The sequence below is a fragment of the Pyrgilauda ruficollis genome, unplaced genomic scaffold (genome assembly GCF_017590135.1).
Source record: "Pyrgilauda ruficollis isolate IOZ18807 unplaced genomic scaffold, ASM1759013v1 scaffold66, whole genome shotgun sequence".
NCBI classification, from domain to species: domain Eukaryota; kingdom Metazoa; phylum Chordata; class Aves; order Passeriformes; family Passeridae; genus Pyrgilauda; species Pyrgilauda ruficollis.
In genome coordinates, this window is record NW_024528377.1 from 607,073 (window position 1) to 622,128 (window position 15,056).

At 40.4% G+C, this 15,056-nt stretch overlaps 1 protein-coding gene across 3 annotated transcripts in view; it reads right to left on the reverse strand.

Moving 5' to 3' along the window:
* KDM5A (lysine demethylase 5A) overlaps positions 1-15,056 on the reverse strand; it is a 50,406-nt gene that overhangs the window by 3,820 nt on the left and 31,530 nt on the right. For all 3 annotated transcript variants that reach the window (XM_041484351.1, XM_041484349.1, XM_041484352.1), the window contains 9 exons: positions 12,910-13,265; positions 12,246-12,384; positions 11,178-11,357; positions 9,608-9,769; positions 8,054-8,605; positions 7,037-7,180; positions 4,015-4,174; positions 3,295-3,515; positions 747-1,157 (listed from right to left, as the gene is read on the reverse strand). In XM_041484351.1, coding sequence (XP_041340285.1) covers positions 747-1,157; positions 3,295-3,515; positions 4,015-4,174; positions 7,037-7,180; positions 8,054-8,605; positions 9,608-9,769; positions 11,178-11,357; positions 12,246-12,384; positions 12,910-13,265 — 2,325 coding nt within the window. The remainder of the gene's footprint in view (positions 1-746; positions 1,158-3,294; positions 3,516-4,014; positions 4,175-7,036; positions 7,181-8,053; positions 8,606-9,607; positions 9,770-11,177; positions 11,358-12,245; positions 12,385-12,909; positions 13,266-15,056) is intronic.

The window sequence follows — 15,056 nt, forward strand, 5'->3', positions numbered from 1 at the left end:
CTCCTGAACAAATTTTCCAAAGTGATTAGTAATGGGTATCAACAGCTGCAGCTTCAATCATTACATTGCTGTATTTGCCAATTTTTGACAAGTATGGCATTCACCTATTGAAAGTAGAAAAGTACAGAAAAAACATTTTGAAAAAAATTTTGATCATCAGTCTGTGTTAAAAGCTGACAATCACGACAGGCAGTGCCACAGAAAGAGGCAGATCAAGTTTCTTTTGTAATAATCCAATCAGGTCTAAAATAATTGATTATTTATCTCCAACAAGCAAAATGAACCACTGAAGTTGTAGATCACTCAGCCTGCAACATCACTGTTCACCGAGTGTACGCAAGAAATACAGAAAATCTGTTTCATTTACGAACATCACACATCCCACTCCTGCTCAGGAACACAGTAAAGCTAGGAAATTTCTTTCTGAATCAAAGAATTAATCCTGTGAATCAGCCAATGCATGTTGCACACAGTCAACAGAAAATTCCACAGCTTGAAGAAGCTGAACTTTCCAATCAAAACAGAGTACCTTTTCCCAGATTCTAATTTTCCATCTTTTCTGAAGTACCTAAGAGAATAAGGAAGTCCTACAGTTTAACCTGCTAAATCCACCTACCCAAGTACTACTGAATTCTCTCTCATTTCTAACCACACCACTTTGGTTTCTCATGCTGCTCAGCTTGACCTGGCACAGGGGCTCTGACTTAGCACAGAACTGCCTGTGACAGAAAAAAGGGGCAACTCACTTTGTCCTTGCAGGGCCTTTGGCAGTTCTGAGCAGCACACACGGCATTCTCATCATCTGACTCTTCTGCTCCTGACCAGTCGTACTTGGAAGGAATATCCAGAACCTTCTTCTCTCTTTTTTTCTCCGTGCTCTCCTTTGCCAGTTCTACCTTTGCCACAACTGCCTTCTCTCGCTTCTTCTTCCGCTCCTCTTCCTTAGCCAGTTTCTTTGCCAGCTTGTTCAGCTCCTTTGTCTTATCCATAGTGAGTTTTAGCTTCTTCTTCTTGGGTTTTTCCAGTTTTTTCAGCTCTTTAGATTTTTGCTTCATATCTCCAAAAAACTGCTCTGCTCTCTCCAGTTTTCGTTTCCGCTTCCTCTCAGAAGAGTCCCTCCCTCTCATTTTCAGTGGTTTTTCATCCATGCTGTCATCCTTCATAGAAAAAGATACATATATTTACTCAAAGACAAATTCCCTGCAGACCTGAGGTCTGACAAATGTACTAACCTCTACTTTTACCCTGATATGGCATGAAGAAATCTAGCCAACAACATACTGTTACTAATTCTAAACAAAAAAAAGCACTTAGCTTCATTTTCACCATCCTATAAAAAATTTTTAAGTGTTATCAACTGTGTCAAAGTACAATCAGTCAGAAATATCCAGTGGAAAAAGTAAACTATCAGCAAGGGTAAGAAGGCAAAATAAGCAATTATTACAACTCCCTTCTCACATTGTTTTTTAATGGAAGTTGAGAAGATTAATCATTTGTTAGATGCTTATTTTTCATCCGAGGTCAGTCTTGCCTGTAATTATTTTCGAGAGAAAGCAACTTCTGTTTTGGAGATTAAGAAAGAGTAATTGGTGAATTCTTAAAATGTATCATCAACTCAAGCAAGAAGAGAAAGCAACATCCATTATTTGAATGGCTTCCAAACTGGCAGACATTGTAAATATCCTGGTGTCATCAAGAGCTCTTAAATAACAGATTCAGATCACAAGTGGGGCTTGAAACTGGCCAGCTCTGTCCCTGCAGGTAGCATTGACAGTGACAAGTCCCATTTATACCTGAAAGATTCACTTGTGTAGTCCTTTGTACAAACAGGACTGACTTGATTTCAGTCAATGCAGCTATATACTTTAACCTTAATTATTAATAGATTAAAAACATATTATAAACCAGTAAAGAGACTGTTTACTGTACATTACTTAATATAGCTACTCCACCCAAAACCAAATCCTCTCCAGATTATTTCACAGAAGTCTACTTATTTTGTGTGTAAACAGACATAGAATATATTCAATTCAAAATGAGCAGCTCTGGTCAAGCAAATATTCATAAAGGTTAACCAGAAAATGTTGCAATGCACACACACTCAGCACTCCTCACCCCACAACCCTGGAAAAAAGCTTTGCTTAACTATTAATGTAACAGTCTGGCATATTATTTATAAATTGCTATTTGCTGGCACTCAAACTGCTTTTCAATCAGCTCCCTGCCAAAACCATTACACTGAAAGAACATTAAGCTTATGTAGTACTCGGGCTGAAAGGTGGTAAAGCAGCAGAACTTGGAAGGCAGGGGCATTTTTATACTCCACACTTGTAACTGATGCAGTCTGGCAACACTTGTACTCATCCACTGTGTATGGATGGCACACAGAAAATCAGACACCAATTAATATGTTCACCTAACCTCACTGTTCACAGCATGCAACCTTCCATTTTATATTGCTGTACACCACCAAAAAGCCAAGAAAGAACCAGCATCTTATGTCCTTCCTGTACAGCTCAGTAACCCAACAAGGCATCACACAATCCATACGGTCAAGCTGACCCCCAGCTGCAGCTGACAGATGGTAAAAAAGGGGTTCCACTCTGGCTCTTCAACCCAGCAGCTTGAGTTGAAGCTTCCAAAGAGGCTGCTCTTGGAGCACAAATTCCTTGCCTTGCCCTCTGCATCAATGTAGCAAAGTGATTTTGACTAGACCTCACAATCAGCAGATAAACCTGCCTGATGCACTGGCAGCTGAGCAGAGCAATCAGGGACATCTTCACAGTATATCAATTAAAAAATTCCTATGTCTATGTTATACTGAGGAAGAATATGAATCTTATTGTCTACATTATCAAAACATGTTTTCCCCAGTAACAAAGTTCAGTAACATACAAGTATCATGTTATATAAGCTAAGTGTAACTTTTCATCTTCCTAAATGTTTCTTGTAACGCTTTTGCAAGTTAGTGAAGTTTCCAGGCACAATCAAAAGGAACGTTTCCTCCTTTAACCTGTTACCTTCTAAAATAAGGTTTGCATATGGAAGTACTTGAGAAAACTGTTCTAAATATGGTTAACTGAGGAGGACAGTGCTAGGGCATGAGTGATCAAGAACTGAATTTCTGGATCACTTATTCTGTTGTTTTCTGTAAGCTACTACTCTCTCCAGGTGAAATCCAAACATGACAAGCAACTGAGCACACAACTAATCAAGATCAGGTTTATATAAATCCACCAATAGAATGCGGTGGGATTTCTGTTCCACACCAGAGTATTTCTTCAAGTTCCCTACCTCCATGACATGAAGAAACCTGTCCTCAGAGGGCGGATGAGTGGCCTGCAAAATCCGCCAGATGTGCTGAGTTTCATCCAGAGATACCTCCAGTAGATCTCCTACCATCATCAGATCTTCCAGCTGAGCTTTTGCTCCAGGTGACAGCTCCAACACAGGGGGCTCCAAGCTGCGAGGTACCAGCGGGCTCTTCCGAGGCTGCTTCCTTGGAGTGCTAGAACCTTTCAGACAGGAGCCAAGACACAGAATCCTTAAGGCTGGAAAAGATCTCTAAGGTTACTGAGTCTGTGCCAAGCCCACCACTAAACCATGTCCCCAACTGGCACACCCCCTTTTCTTCTGAACACTTCCAGGGATATGATTCCACCACTTCCCCAGGCAGCCTGTTCCAATTGCCCAAACAGCCTTTCAGTGAAGAAATTTTTCCTAATACTCAATCTAAACCTCCCCAGGCAAAGCCACATAAAGAGGAGAGATCAAAACCAAAAGAAATTACATATTTTTTACAACATTTTAAGGTGGGAAACAGTAGCAACCAAAACACATTGGCACAGGTTTATACATCAAATATCAGGAAGCTAACTACAATGTAACTCTGCTGTACCTTCCTCCAGGTACAGCAGGTACAACATATCCTGTACAGCTAGTGTGGATAACAGAGCTGGCTGCTCATCCTCGTTATCTACTTAATTTTATTTCAATGTACACAAAAGCAAATACCTTGAGAACAGCTTTTAGAAGCAGAGGAATAGGCGTGTTCAGCACAGAAGGAGGGAGCAGTCCACATGTGTGTCACCACCTCCTCTGATTTAATGGGGATTTCCTCATCACAGAACAAATTGGGCTCCAAGCTGCTGGAAGACTTCACACTGGCATTGTCCTGGAAAAGACCCACAGAAAACATGCAACATGTGAATCCAGAGAATACCTACTCCAAAGTAAATTCTACTAAGACTGAGCCATCTGCTGCTCCTAAAGCCCTCCACTGAAGCACTCCATCAGAGATACCAAGATCAAGGGTAAAAATTATATCCCTACTCAAATGGTGGATGAATACAGGAACTATGGAGATAGGTCAGTTTATTTACAGCTAGTGCATGAAAAACACTTGACAAGTTTCCTCACTCAGCACCTTAAGTATGGTCTTCACAAGTCAACATAATGACAAGCAGCTTTTTCTTAGCCTACATAATTTATTATTTTGCTTGAAAAGTCTGACTGCACACTCATGAAGACTTTATCTTCCATAAATCGAGGGTATGCTGACTAAATTACAGTGGCTACAGAAAGGAATTATTTAAGATTTTAGAGGTACGGAAAAAAAAGGGCATTCCAGCACAGCAAGAAATACTAACATAATGGCAATCAAATGCTGCTCTGGGATAAGTACTTTTATGGCAGTGTTAAATCAGTTTAAATTAGAACCAAACAGTGAAAGAAGAGGGCTGTCATGAATATTTCCATTAACAGAGTAATGATGGCACTGGCCTGTGCTCAGCTCAGTGTGTTGAGTAAGACACTGAACAGCTCGAGGTATTGGGCAAGACACTGTAATTTCATGACATAAAAAAGGAGTTTAAGAATGGTAATATTTCTCAATCTCTCTCTGTGGCCTTCAGTTGTATGTTTAAAAGAAAGTGATATACAAAGTAATGATTTCTCTACAGAACTACAAGTGGGAAATTCAAATTTAAATTGCCCAGATGATGAAAAGGTAAAATAAAACTACTCAAAAAGAGGAATGTATTTCTTCCTACACAGTAAAGATTTTATCTTGAACAATATCTTGTTACGGGTATCTTACTGTACTACATTGAACCAAGTTCAGGGCTAACATGTAATTTTTTATATTTTTAAATCATCATCATTAGCAGCCATAGGCAATACCAGTGCAAAGAAATGAGAAAAAAACCAAGACAAAAAATGGAAACAAATTACAGGTGATTTGACCAGTGAATGTGTCTGCTTGGAACAAACCTTACAAAAAATCTAGCTACTGCACTCCAAATGAAGATTTACAGGCAAGAACCAGGTTTTAATTAAGAAACATTTAATATAATCAAACAGATCATATTTTGATATCTACTTCTGTAACAACTGTGCATTTGAGAATCCAGAGACTGTGGTTTTCAAAGTACAGTGTATAGACCCTTAGGAATTCAGCATTATTTCTACAGGGTCCACAACACGAGCAAATTCATGCACGATGCATCATGAACTGTATCTTTTTTTAAACACACTGGAACACATCTATGTATCAAAAACTGAAAAAAAAAAAAAACCTTAAAAGTCAACATTATAGAACTAATTAAATTATGAGCAACTTTGGGTTTGGGTTTTTTTGTTTTGGGGTTTTTTTAAATCTTGCATCTCTTAGTTTATATGCGAAGAATTTGGTTGGTTGCCTGAAAATTTGTCTTCTAGTCCAATCATATTAGCTGACCTAACAGAATACATTTCTGGTCTCTATCAGCTTTGCTTAAACATATTTTTTTTATTATGAATATCCAAATCAAAAGGGTTAAGTACAAGATTTTTAAATTATGACAGTAGAATTATTAAACAAATGAAACTATGGTCCTGCAAAACCCTGAGATCCTGGCAAGCATATGCCATCTTTCTTGACATGTGTTTTATCACAGCCTCAGAAAATGCCACATCCTTCAGAAATGCTTTATTAAGACCCCTGATGCAAAGAACAGTTTTGGGAATTACTTTTATATATAAAGCTAAAATAATTAAAAGCTGTAGTACCCAACAGCAATGTATTCTTGCTGGCATTTCACAGGGGACTGTAAGACAAATCTGTGTATTTGCATCAGGCTGCTGAGAAACAAAACACTTAAAAATAGGAGATTACAGCACATCATACCTGGAGAATGTGCTACCCCTCTATAAACCAGAATATCTGCCTGAGAAGAATTCACATGTCTCTTAAGATAGCATCTTTAAAGGCAGAGATGACACTCTCACTAGAAAGAAAACACTGCTCAAGAAGAAACTGTGGCACTGCCTGTGTCTCTATGTATTTCAAAAGGACATTTCAATACCTTGAAAACACATGGTTTTCTCCACAACTGCCTTTTCTCATGTAAGTTCTTCTCTAGATAAAATACTTCAGAAATTTAACTGCAGTTACAATTTCTGTACTGAATCCAGACACTAATTTTACAACACGATCCAGACATCTTGTCTCAAAAAAATTCCACGCTCCAAAATGGAACACATGTACTTCCTTTATACAAGGGCTGAATGAAGAAAAAGGTATGAAAACATGAACAAAGCTCTGGCATCAGGAAACTTCTTACACAGCATGCAGTTTTTGAAGGCTAATCTTTTTGCTGTAGCAAAAACTTTCCAAGACCTCTTCATATCGATACCGATATTTATGACTCGTGGTATCTCTGAATGGGGCATAAACACAATCTTCATCCTCCAGAGTGTTATAAACAAATCCCTTTGTAAGTGGATCTTTCTACTCAGCATTAAAAGGCACCTTTTGAAATTCAAAAGATGGAAAGGACTTCGAAAATTTTGCATAAAAACATTACATAACTTCACAATAGTTCAGAGAATGTGGATATTCAGATAAAAATCAAGAAGTGCCTCTTCTGCCATAGGCGCTAGAGCAGAATATACACAGACAGCTTCAGGTACAAGAAATATTCTGAAAAAATTGGTTTCATAAAAGACAGGTGTTCTGTATTTATTCCATGTAAACAAACCACTCTGGATTACTTACCTTTATGTCATAGCCATATGTCTCCCTGATGTCTTCATCAGAGTCTGTCTCTTCATCATCATAATCCAAAGTCTGCCGTGGGGATGAGGACACGCTCCCTATCACTCTGTTAAAGGCTGACTGCTGAAAACTTGTCAAGTGTCCCTAAAAAAAAAAAACAGAATATGGAAATGAAAAAATAAAATTTCCAGGAAAAATCTGGAAAACCTAAAGAGTTATTAACAAAGAAAACAGTGGTTCTTTTGGCCTGACAATAACTGCCTGGACATCACAAAAGAGACCAGTTACAGCAAAATGTGTAAAAAAAGATAGGGAAATATCCAAGTAAAAGGTTTGGTTAGATTCTGATTACCTGTTTTTTAATAAGTGACTGGAAAGATCTACATACTGTTCTTCAGTGCTACAAATTACAGCTTCTTCACCATAACATGACCTGCACTCATTCTCAAGGTGAAGAGGGCAGCTATGGAATTATCAGTGTTTGACTACATTCCTTGCTGAAATTTACTAACAAGACACCAAATGCCTGTGAATGACAATCCATGAGAAGTTATTAATACTGAGGCTGGATTTTGTCAAGAGCAAAATGGAATTTGGACACAAAAGTGGCAACTGTTTTACACATCTTGAGGCCTACACAGCTGACATGTTTCTTACCTACACAATGCATAATGATCTGTATCTTTTTTTAAACATACTGGAACACATTTATGTATCAAAAACTGAAAAAAAACAACCCTTAAAAGTCAACAGTACAGAAGTAATTAGATTCTGAGCAACTTCAGCAGTTGCTGTTGACAGTGAGTACAGAGCAACAGACCTGTTCCTGCAGCAGGAACGTACCCAACAGAAGCCAGCCAAAATCTGCAGAGCACTGAAGTAAGAAGTTTTACCATGTGCAGACCTCAGCTCTTCACTGCCCTCCCCTCTCCCCCACGCTTCTCCAAGAAAAGCAAGGCATTATGACACACTAAATTAGGGCAAACACAGGGAACAGCAAGATCTCCCCATCCCTACCTGCAGGTCGGGGTTAGCTGCTGCCTTCTGGAGCTCTGCGCTGATGATTTTCTCTGTTTTCTCACGAGCCGCCTGCTCCACCATTCTCTGGCTGAGCACGGAGAGCTTGGCCAAAGCAGAGGAGAGCTCGTCGGTGGCCAGGGCCTGCCGTGCTCGGTCCTGCCAGCTCATGGCTCGCTCTGTCAAGCACTGCAGGGCCTCCCCCTCGGGCAGCCGCACGGGCAGCTTCTGCAGGGACACCAGCAGCGACAGGATGGTCTCCAGGCGCGGCCGGCGGGAGCGCATGCACAGGGGACACAGGAACTTCACCTCTTTGGCCTGCCAGCTGGAGCCCTTCTTCTGAGAGCTCGTTTTGGGCAGGGGCACGCAGCCACTGTGAAACCAGTCCTTGCACAGCTCACACTGCAGCATGAACCCGCTGGCTGTCTTGCGGCAGATGCAGAACTTGACTTCTTCGATTCGGTCCACCATGGTCATCTTGGCCAAGTTGGCTGCCCTGAGAGCGTGCATGGCTTCAATTTCCTTCTGCTCCCGCTCCTTGAATACAGCCACCTGCCCAGCAAGGACAAAAACATGTCAAGACCTTCACAGCTAAGAGAGATTTAATTTTATTAACAGCACAGGAAAAGGAAAAAAAACCAGCCCACTCAAACAGATCAAGAGATCTAAACTTAACCCAAATTTTAGGAACTACATGATCTAATTAAAACTTTATCTAAGATACCTCCTCCTCAGTTGCTCATTACTCCCTGGAATCCTTCTGGTAGAGATGCTATGTAAACTTTAGATAACCTCCTCAGTATCTACAAACTTTCTGAAGTTCATAATTAAATCTGTCATAAGGCCACCAGAAGAACAGGTTTTGACTCCAGAGAAGAAGTCAGAATCTGTTCCATTCAACTGTTTACTGAGACAATGGAGCTGAGCATCCTTTCAGAAGCATCTGAGTGACCACATATCTCCTGAAGCAATTTGCACAACGTTAATGTTTCCATTCAGGTAACTATAACCAAGCATACTACAGTAAAATAGATTGTGTATAAGCCATGTTAATGACCCTGCATATATTTTCTTTGTTTACCAGGGAAAGGGCAGCCAGATGTCAGCAAATTACTCTGATAAGCAGCATGAGCATCCTCCAAAAAAGAGGAACCAAATTAAACATTCCCTCCAGTCCAGTGTCCATAACCAAGCATTGGCAGGCTGACCACAAAATTGACCTAACCAAATACGTGTTGGTCATGGTTAAGGCAGAGCTGCACCTCATTATTTCCAGACAATTTCAATAAATGTTAATATTAGATGAGCAGCCACAGATACTAACCCAAGAGCATTTAAGTCTTACACATACCCAATGGTATTAAATACCAGCAGTGACACTCTGAACTCTACTTTCACTGCAATTCAAGTTGAACTGCATTCTTGCGTCAAACACCAGATTATAAGGGATCTCTTTCAGTGAAATTCATTTATCAGTTCCTCCCTAGAATTTCTGCAGTTAGAGATGACTTAAGCCCATGCAAGCAGGAGACACCACCTTCCACTGCTCCTTACCACAGCTGCAGCGTCCCTGGCCTCCTCCAGCCCATCCTCCAGTTCACTCAGGGATTCCAAGTCAAGATCTTTCTCCTTTTCCTTCTCCATCAACTCCTTCGCCCTCTTCCGCCTGTTCTTACTGCTCCCATAAACACCGATATCGGTCCGCGGGCTCAGAACCTGCAACCACCAAGGAAATTTGTCCTGTCAGGCCCAAGGACATCTCATCAAGGAATGACAACAGTGGCACCAGGGAACAAGAACTACTCAGCAATCTAACCCCTTTGACACCTGTCAACTAATGATAGGAAAAAGAGAATAAACAGATAAGGAGAGAAGTATCTTATAGTTAGGGAACAGGAATGTAATCAACAACCAGTGACATGGCAGGTCAAACCGAAAGCCACTGTGTTTTCTGATTAAATTACAGAATTTATTCAGAATATGCATATAGCTAACTAAAACACTACATGCAGTTAGACATCCATACTTCAACATTCCCTTCAGGAGCCTCTATAAATCAAGTCTTAAAAATTATTTAATATTTACATCAGCAACTTGGTGCCTGAAAAACCCCTAAAAGTACGCTATAAGCCTTTCAATATCATTATGAGAGGCTGAAAAGCACTTTTAAGGACAAGAATAAAGCTTTAGTCATCATGACTAGTTGGAATGCATACTTAAACATAAAATCTAGCAAATTAAATTCAATATAGAAAAGCTCAAATTGCTACATTTAGGAAAATGCAAAAGCAGAACATATTAAGTAACTAGTTAAGCAGAAGAATATAGAGAAAAAGCTGTATCTAGAATGTATCACAAAGTGAACAAAAATTAGTGTGATGTGGTTGCAACAGGGAAAATCCCATTGGAAAACATTAAACCTCAGTATCCCTTTGGAGACACAAGATGTAACTAATGCACTTTACATGGCACTAGGGGAAGTCAGACTGGACTGGGACATCCAGTCTGGACTGGGACATCTCACTAAAAGTGAAGACAAACCTCAGAGACTTGACAGCAACATAAGAGAATGAAAAATACAGCCTCCAAGAATGCAGCTGAACTGGAACTGTTTTCCTTACAAAAGGGAAGTCTGTCAAGTAGATATGATACATCTTCAAACACATGATTGATTTTTATTAAAACAAGGACAGTCACTACATTCACTGAGGTGAAATAAACAGTAGCTAATTTTTTTTCTTCTAGTTAAACAGTTTATAAAATATCTAATCTATTTTCTTAGCATTTAAACAGTGTGGGAAGTGAAAACATATTTCAATTTGACACAGGTCTGTGTCCATTTCAGGCCTACATTTCTTCAATGACCAAAAAAATGCTTTACTTCCCCTCTTCTTTCACAAGTAAGAGATGAGGTTTTCCATACATAAAACCGAACTAACCAAACAGACTTTCGGCCTTTTTCATTCTTTTCATCCAAGAACAGCTGAAATTATATTCTATTCTGAAAATGAACTGTAATCCAGTGTAACTGAACCAGCTCTTCCCTCCAGACACCTGAGGGCCATCATGACCAATTTCTGACAGAGAAGTGTGTTCTTCTGACAGAGAAGTACGGGCTGCTCACCTGTAGCAGGTTGTAGCTGGAATTCTTCTTGAGGAAGGTCCTTCCTGTGCGCTCCCTCCAGGCACGAGCTGCAGCCACCTGGGACTCCAGCTGGGGCAGGGCATCAAGGCGCACCGGGATGGGGCGGCCCTTGGCAGACAAGCTCTCCAGCTGCTCCAGGTACGCATAGTTGCTCCCATTCTGGGGTGAAACAAATTTTTCTAAGCCAACAATTCCACCATTACATCAGCTGCTGGACTAATTTCAAGCCATACACTACTTTGTCACAGTCTAAAACAGAGTTCCATAGGAAAGGGAAGGAGGGCAGTGTTTCAATCTACTGTTATTTTAAACAATTGTCCCATACAGCTTTTATTTTAACAGTCATTTTGATATGGCCAGCTGGCTTAGGGAGTAAGACAACATTCCATTTCCAGACAGTTATCTAAATGCTGTCTGCTTAACAGCAAGAGCTGTATAAGGGTTGATGTGAAATCTACTGGGATTCTCATTTCAACTCCCAACAACACCTGGTGTAAGATAAGCAGCTCTAGTTCAGCCATCAACACCCACAAATATCACAGAACTCAGGACCAAGTCATGTGGGTAGACGAGTAGAAGGGGAGGTTACTGAACTAATTCATCTCTTTCAGAAAATTCTGGCCACCATTGCCATTAAATCTTGCAACATTTTAGGGAGAAAATAAAAAAACAAATTTCCGTAAAAAAACAAAATTTCCACAGGCAGATCCAAAACTGAAAACCTGAGAGCACCCTCTACTGCAGCTAAATATTTTCAGTGACAGCATGCTGAACAGTTCCAAAACCAAATACCATATCAAAATGAATTTGCTAGCTTTTATATCTGCTCTGAAATACATAAAAGGAAGGGAAACAGAACTTGGATAGCCAGTGGGGAGACAAATGCACAAAAAGAAAATAAAGTACACAAGCTCCAGTAAGAGCACATTCAAGAGCCATAGCAAGGCTTCTCTTCAGGCCACCTTTGTGAGGAGAGGTGCTAGGAATAAAGGACACATCCAAATAAGAGTGCAAGCAGAAGATTCTGGGCCCTGCTGTAACCCCTACCTGAATGGCCTCCACTTTGGCTGTCCAGTCTCTAGCTCGCTGCAGGGCTTCTTTCAGTGCCAGCACATTGGGCAGGTAAGCAGGGATGTTCTTTGCCTCATTCACGATGCCCTCCAGAGCCATCATACTTTGGCGTGGTCTAGAGTAAGAAAAACCCAATTCCAGCCTTCTCTCAAAATACCAGTCATCTAAAGCCATAAATCTGACAGGCTGGTGACGCAACTTCATCACTACACTGCAGGGTAGGACACCGTGGCTCTGTGCTTGGAGGATGCTACTGGCTACCAAATAACAGGAGGTAAGAAAGGTGATGGACTTGGCACAGTCAAGCTCAGAAGGGCACAGCATCACAACCCCTAAACACCAAGAAAGCTGTCTCTTGTTGGTAGCATAGTCAAGAGTTCTTTGTGGAGAGGGATGAATAGCAAAGACAGCAGCAACACGCACAGCCTCAGCCTCCTGCCACAGTGCAACATGATAGGCAATCAACACTTCTGCAATTCATCAATCTCAAATCCAACTCTAGAGCAATCTAATGGTTGGGAGGTTAAAAAAAAAGGCAACTACAGCTTCAAGGGCCCAACTTCTCACCTCACATCTCAAAAGAGGAAGAGAAACACTAAAGTGTGTGGCCTTTAAGAACAGTTTGTAAAGGAACACTCACCTGGCCTGCAGGCAGACCTTGGCCTTCTCCTCCCACCTCTCTGAGACTGTGAGCAGCTCCTGCAGCTCAGCCATGGCTTTTTCTACAGCGTGATGTGGTGCCAAGCCCACACCAGAGTCAATCAGCTTCTTCATCACATCCAGGGTGACTCTCTGGGGATCCAAGAGGGTGGACCTCACCTCATCCAGCCACCGTGCCTGCTGCAGTTCTTGCTTCAACCTTGGCAGTTCAGGAAGTTCAACATAAAGGCCAGAGCCCATGTCTATCAATTCCTGCAGCTTGGAAGAGTCTGGGATCTCATCAATCATAGCTTCCTGAGCACGCTCATGGAACTCTTCCACATCATCGAGCAGATTCTGAAGTAACACACAGTACAAATCAATTAGGAAAAAACACCCACAGAATCCAAAAGAAAATGCAACTGAGGGATCAGTCAGCTGTGAATCTGTATGTGATCATCAGTCTGAGCTTCCACACACAATGCCAGCTAGCTGTCACAAGCCATCAAGTCTGACAGAAATTAAGTAACAGAACATGTAAACTTATTTGATGGCCTAATGTTTCATACCCTAGGCATATTAGTTGCATCAAACTCTGCACCTAAAATAGTACAACTGCAAATGACAACAGCTCCCAACAAACAGAATATTTAGCACTGCCCAGTCAATGTTAGTTTTAAAATAGTGGGGAGAAGAGGGACTTCTGCAAACAGGTCACCATTTCAATAGTGTCAGGGGCATTACAGCAATGACAGCAACACAAAACAGAAAAAAACATGCTGAGGAGAAATAACAAGCCAGACATGTATGAGAACATGAATACCACAGGTCCTGAAAATAACAATGGTGAAGTCTGAAAGTAATATTCCCTAAAGCAGGACCACCACTTATAAGCATCGGGGCTTTATTGCACTAAAGAAAGAAATGAAAATGCAAAACCCTCTTATTAAAGGAGACAATTTCACAGAAATCCAACTGCAGTGCTGCAGTTGTCCTCATCCTCATGTTTTGGCACTGCAATGAAAAAAAAAATCAAAGACAGCAAACAGACAGGAAAGAATCTCTGCAGGAGACTCATTCAAGGACATTCAACCAGCAAACTCAATGGATTCACCCCCAAGTCTCTTACTAGAAGACAGGCATTTCTGACAGCAAGCCTACAGCATAACGAGGAGCAAACCTGCATTTCCTAACCCTTAGCTTACTGCCTTTTTTGGCTGATGCTGCTTTTCATGACTGGAAATCAGAAGGCATTTGTAAGAAAGAACAAGATCTAAATCATAAAGATTTTGATTTAGGGAACATACTCTGAATGCTTCATAGTGGCAACAGCAAATTATAACAGTTCAATAATTACAATGCCTTTTGTGTTAGAAAATATTCATCATCCAACATGACAATTATTTTGCTATTCACTATGATGGATAATTGCATTCAAATGCCATGCTAAAAGCTGGTGAGTGCTTAGACATAAATGATCATTATCTGACTTCATTCAGAAATGAAAAGACTACACTTTGTAATCAGTAAAATGATAATTATTTATTTATTGACTAGTGATTATGCTGAGGCTTCAAGAGCATGCACGTGCATAGGCAGAGTACTTGAACTAGAACCAGATTCCTTCCTAATGCTGAGGGGTGGGGGAAGATGGACTAGTTGGGAGAAGGCATTAGACAAAAATACAAGCTAAAACTGTTAAGAGTTAATTATATGTCTGCAGCCCTCTCATCTATGAATTATGTTTTAATTAGAAGCAAGTTTTAAACACATTTAAAAAGCCCATCTGAAAGCAATCTTACATGTCTACCTAATAGATGATAACATTTCATTAATAAATATTAGTAAGTATTTTTACTAATACTAATAATCTGTGTAATTACATACTAATGTGTATGTAAAGAAGTGAAGTAAAACCATCCTATCATATGAGGATGAGAAAGCACTTTCCACTTGAACCAGTTTGCTGGCATCTAATAGAGAACACCTCCAAAGGACAAAGACAGCGTCAACAAGCCTGGCAAACCTGCACACTAGAGCCCTAAGGTTTTCTGAAGGAAATTGTTTTCAGGAAAAAAAATGCCAATATTACATAAATAATAAGAAATTCCAATGTAAAGTCTCTCTTATCAACACTGAACTATCATG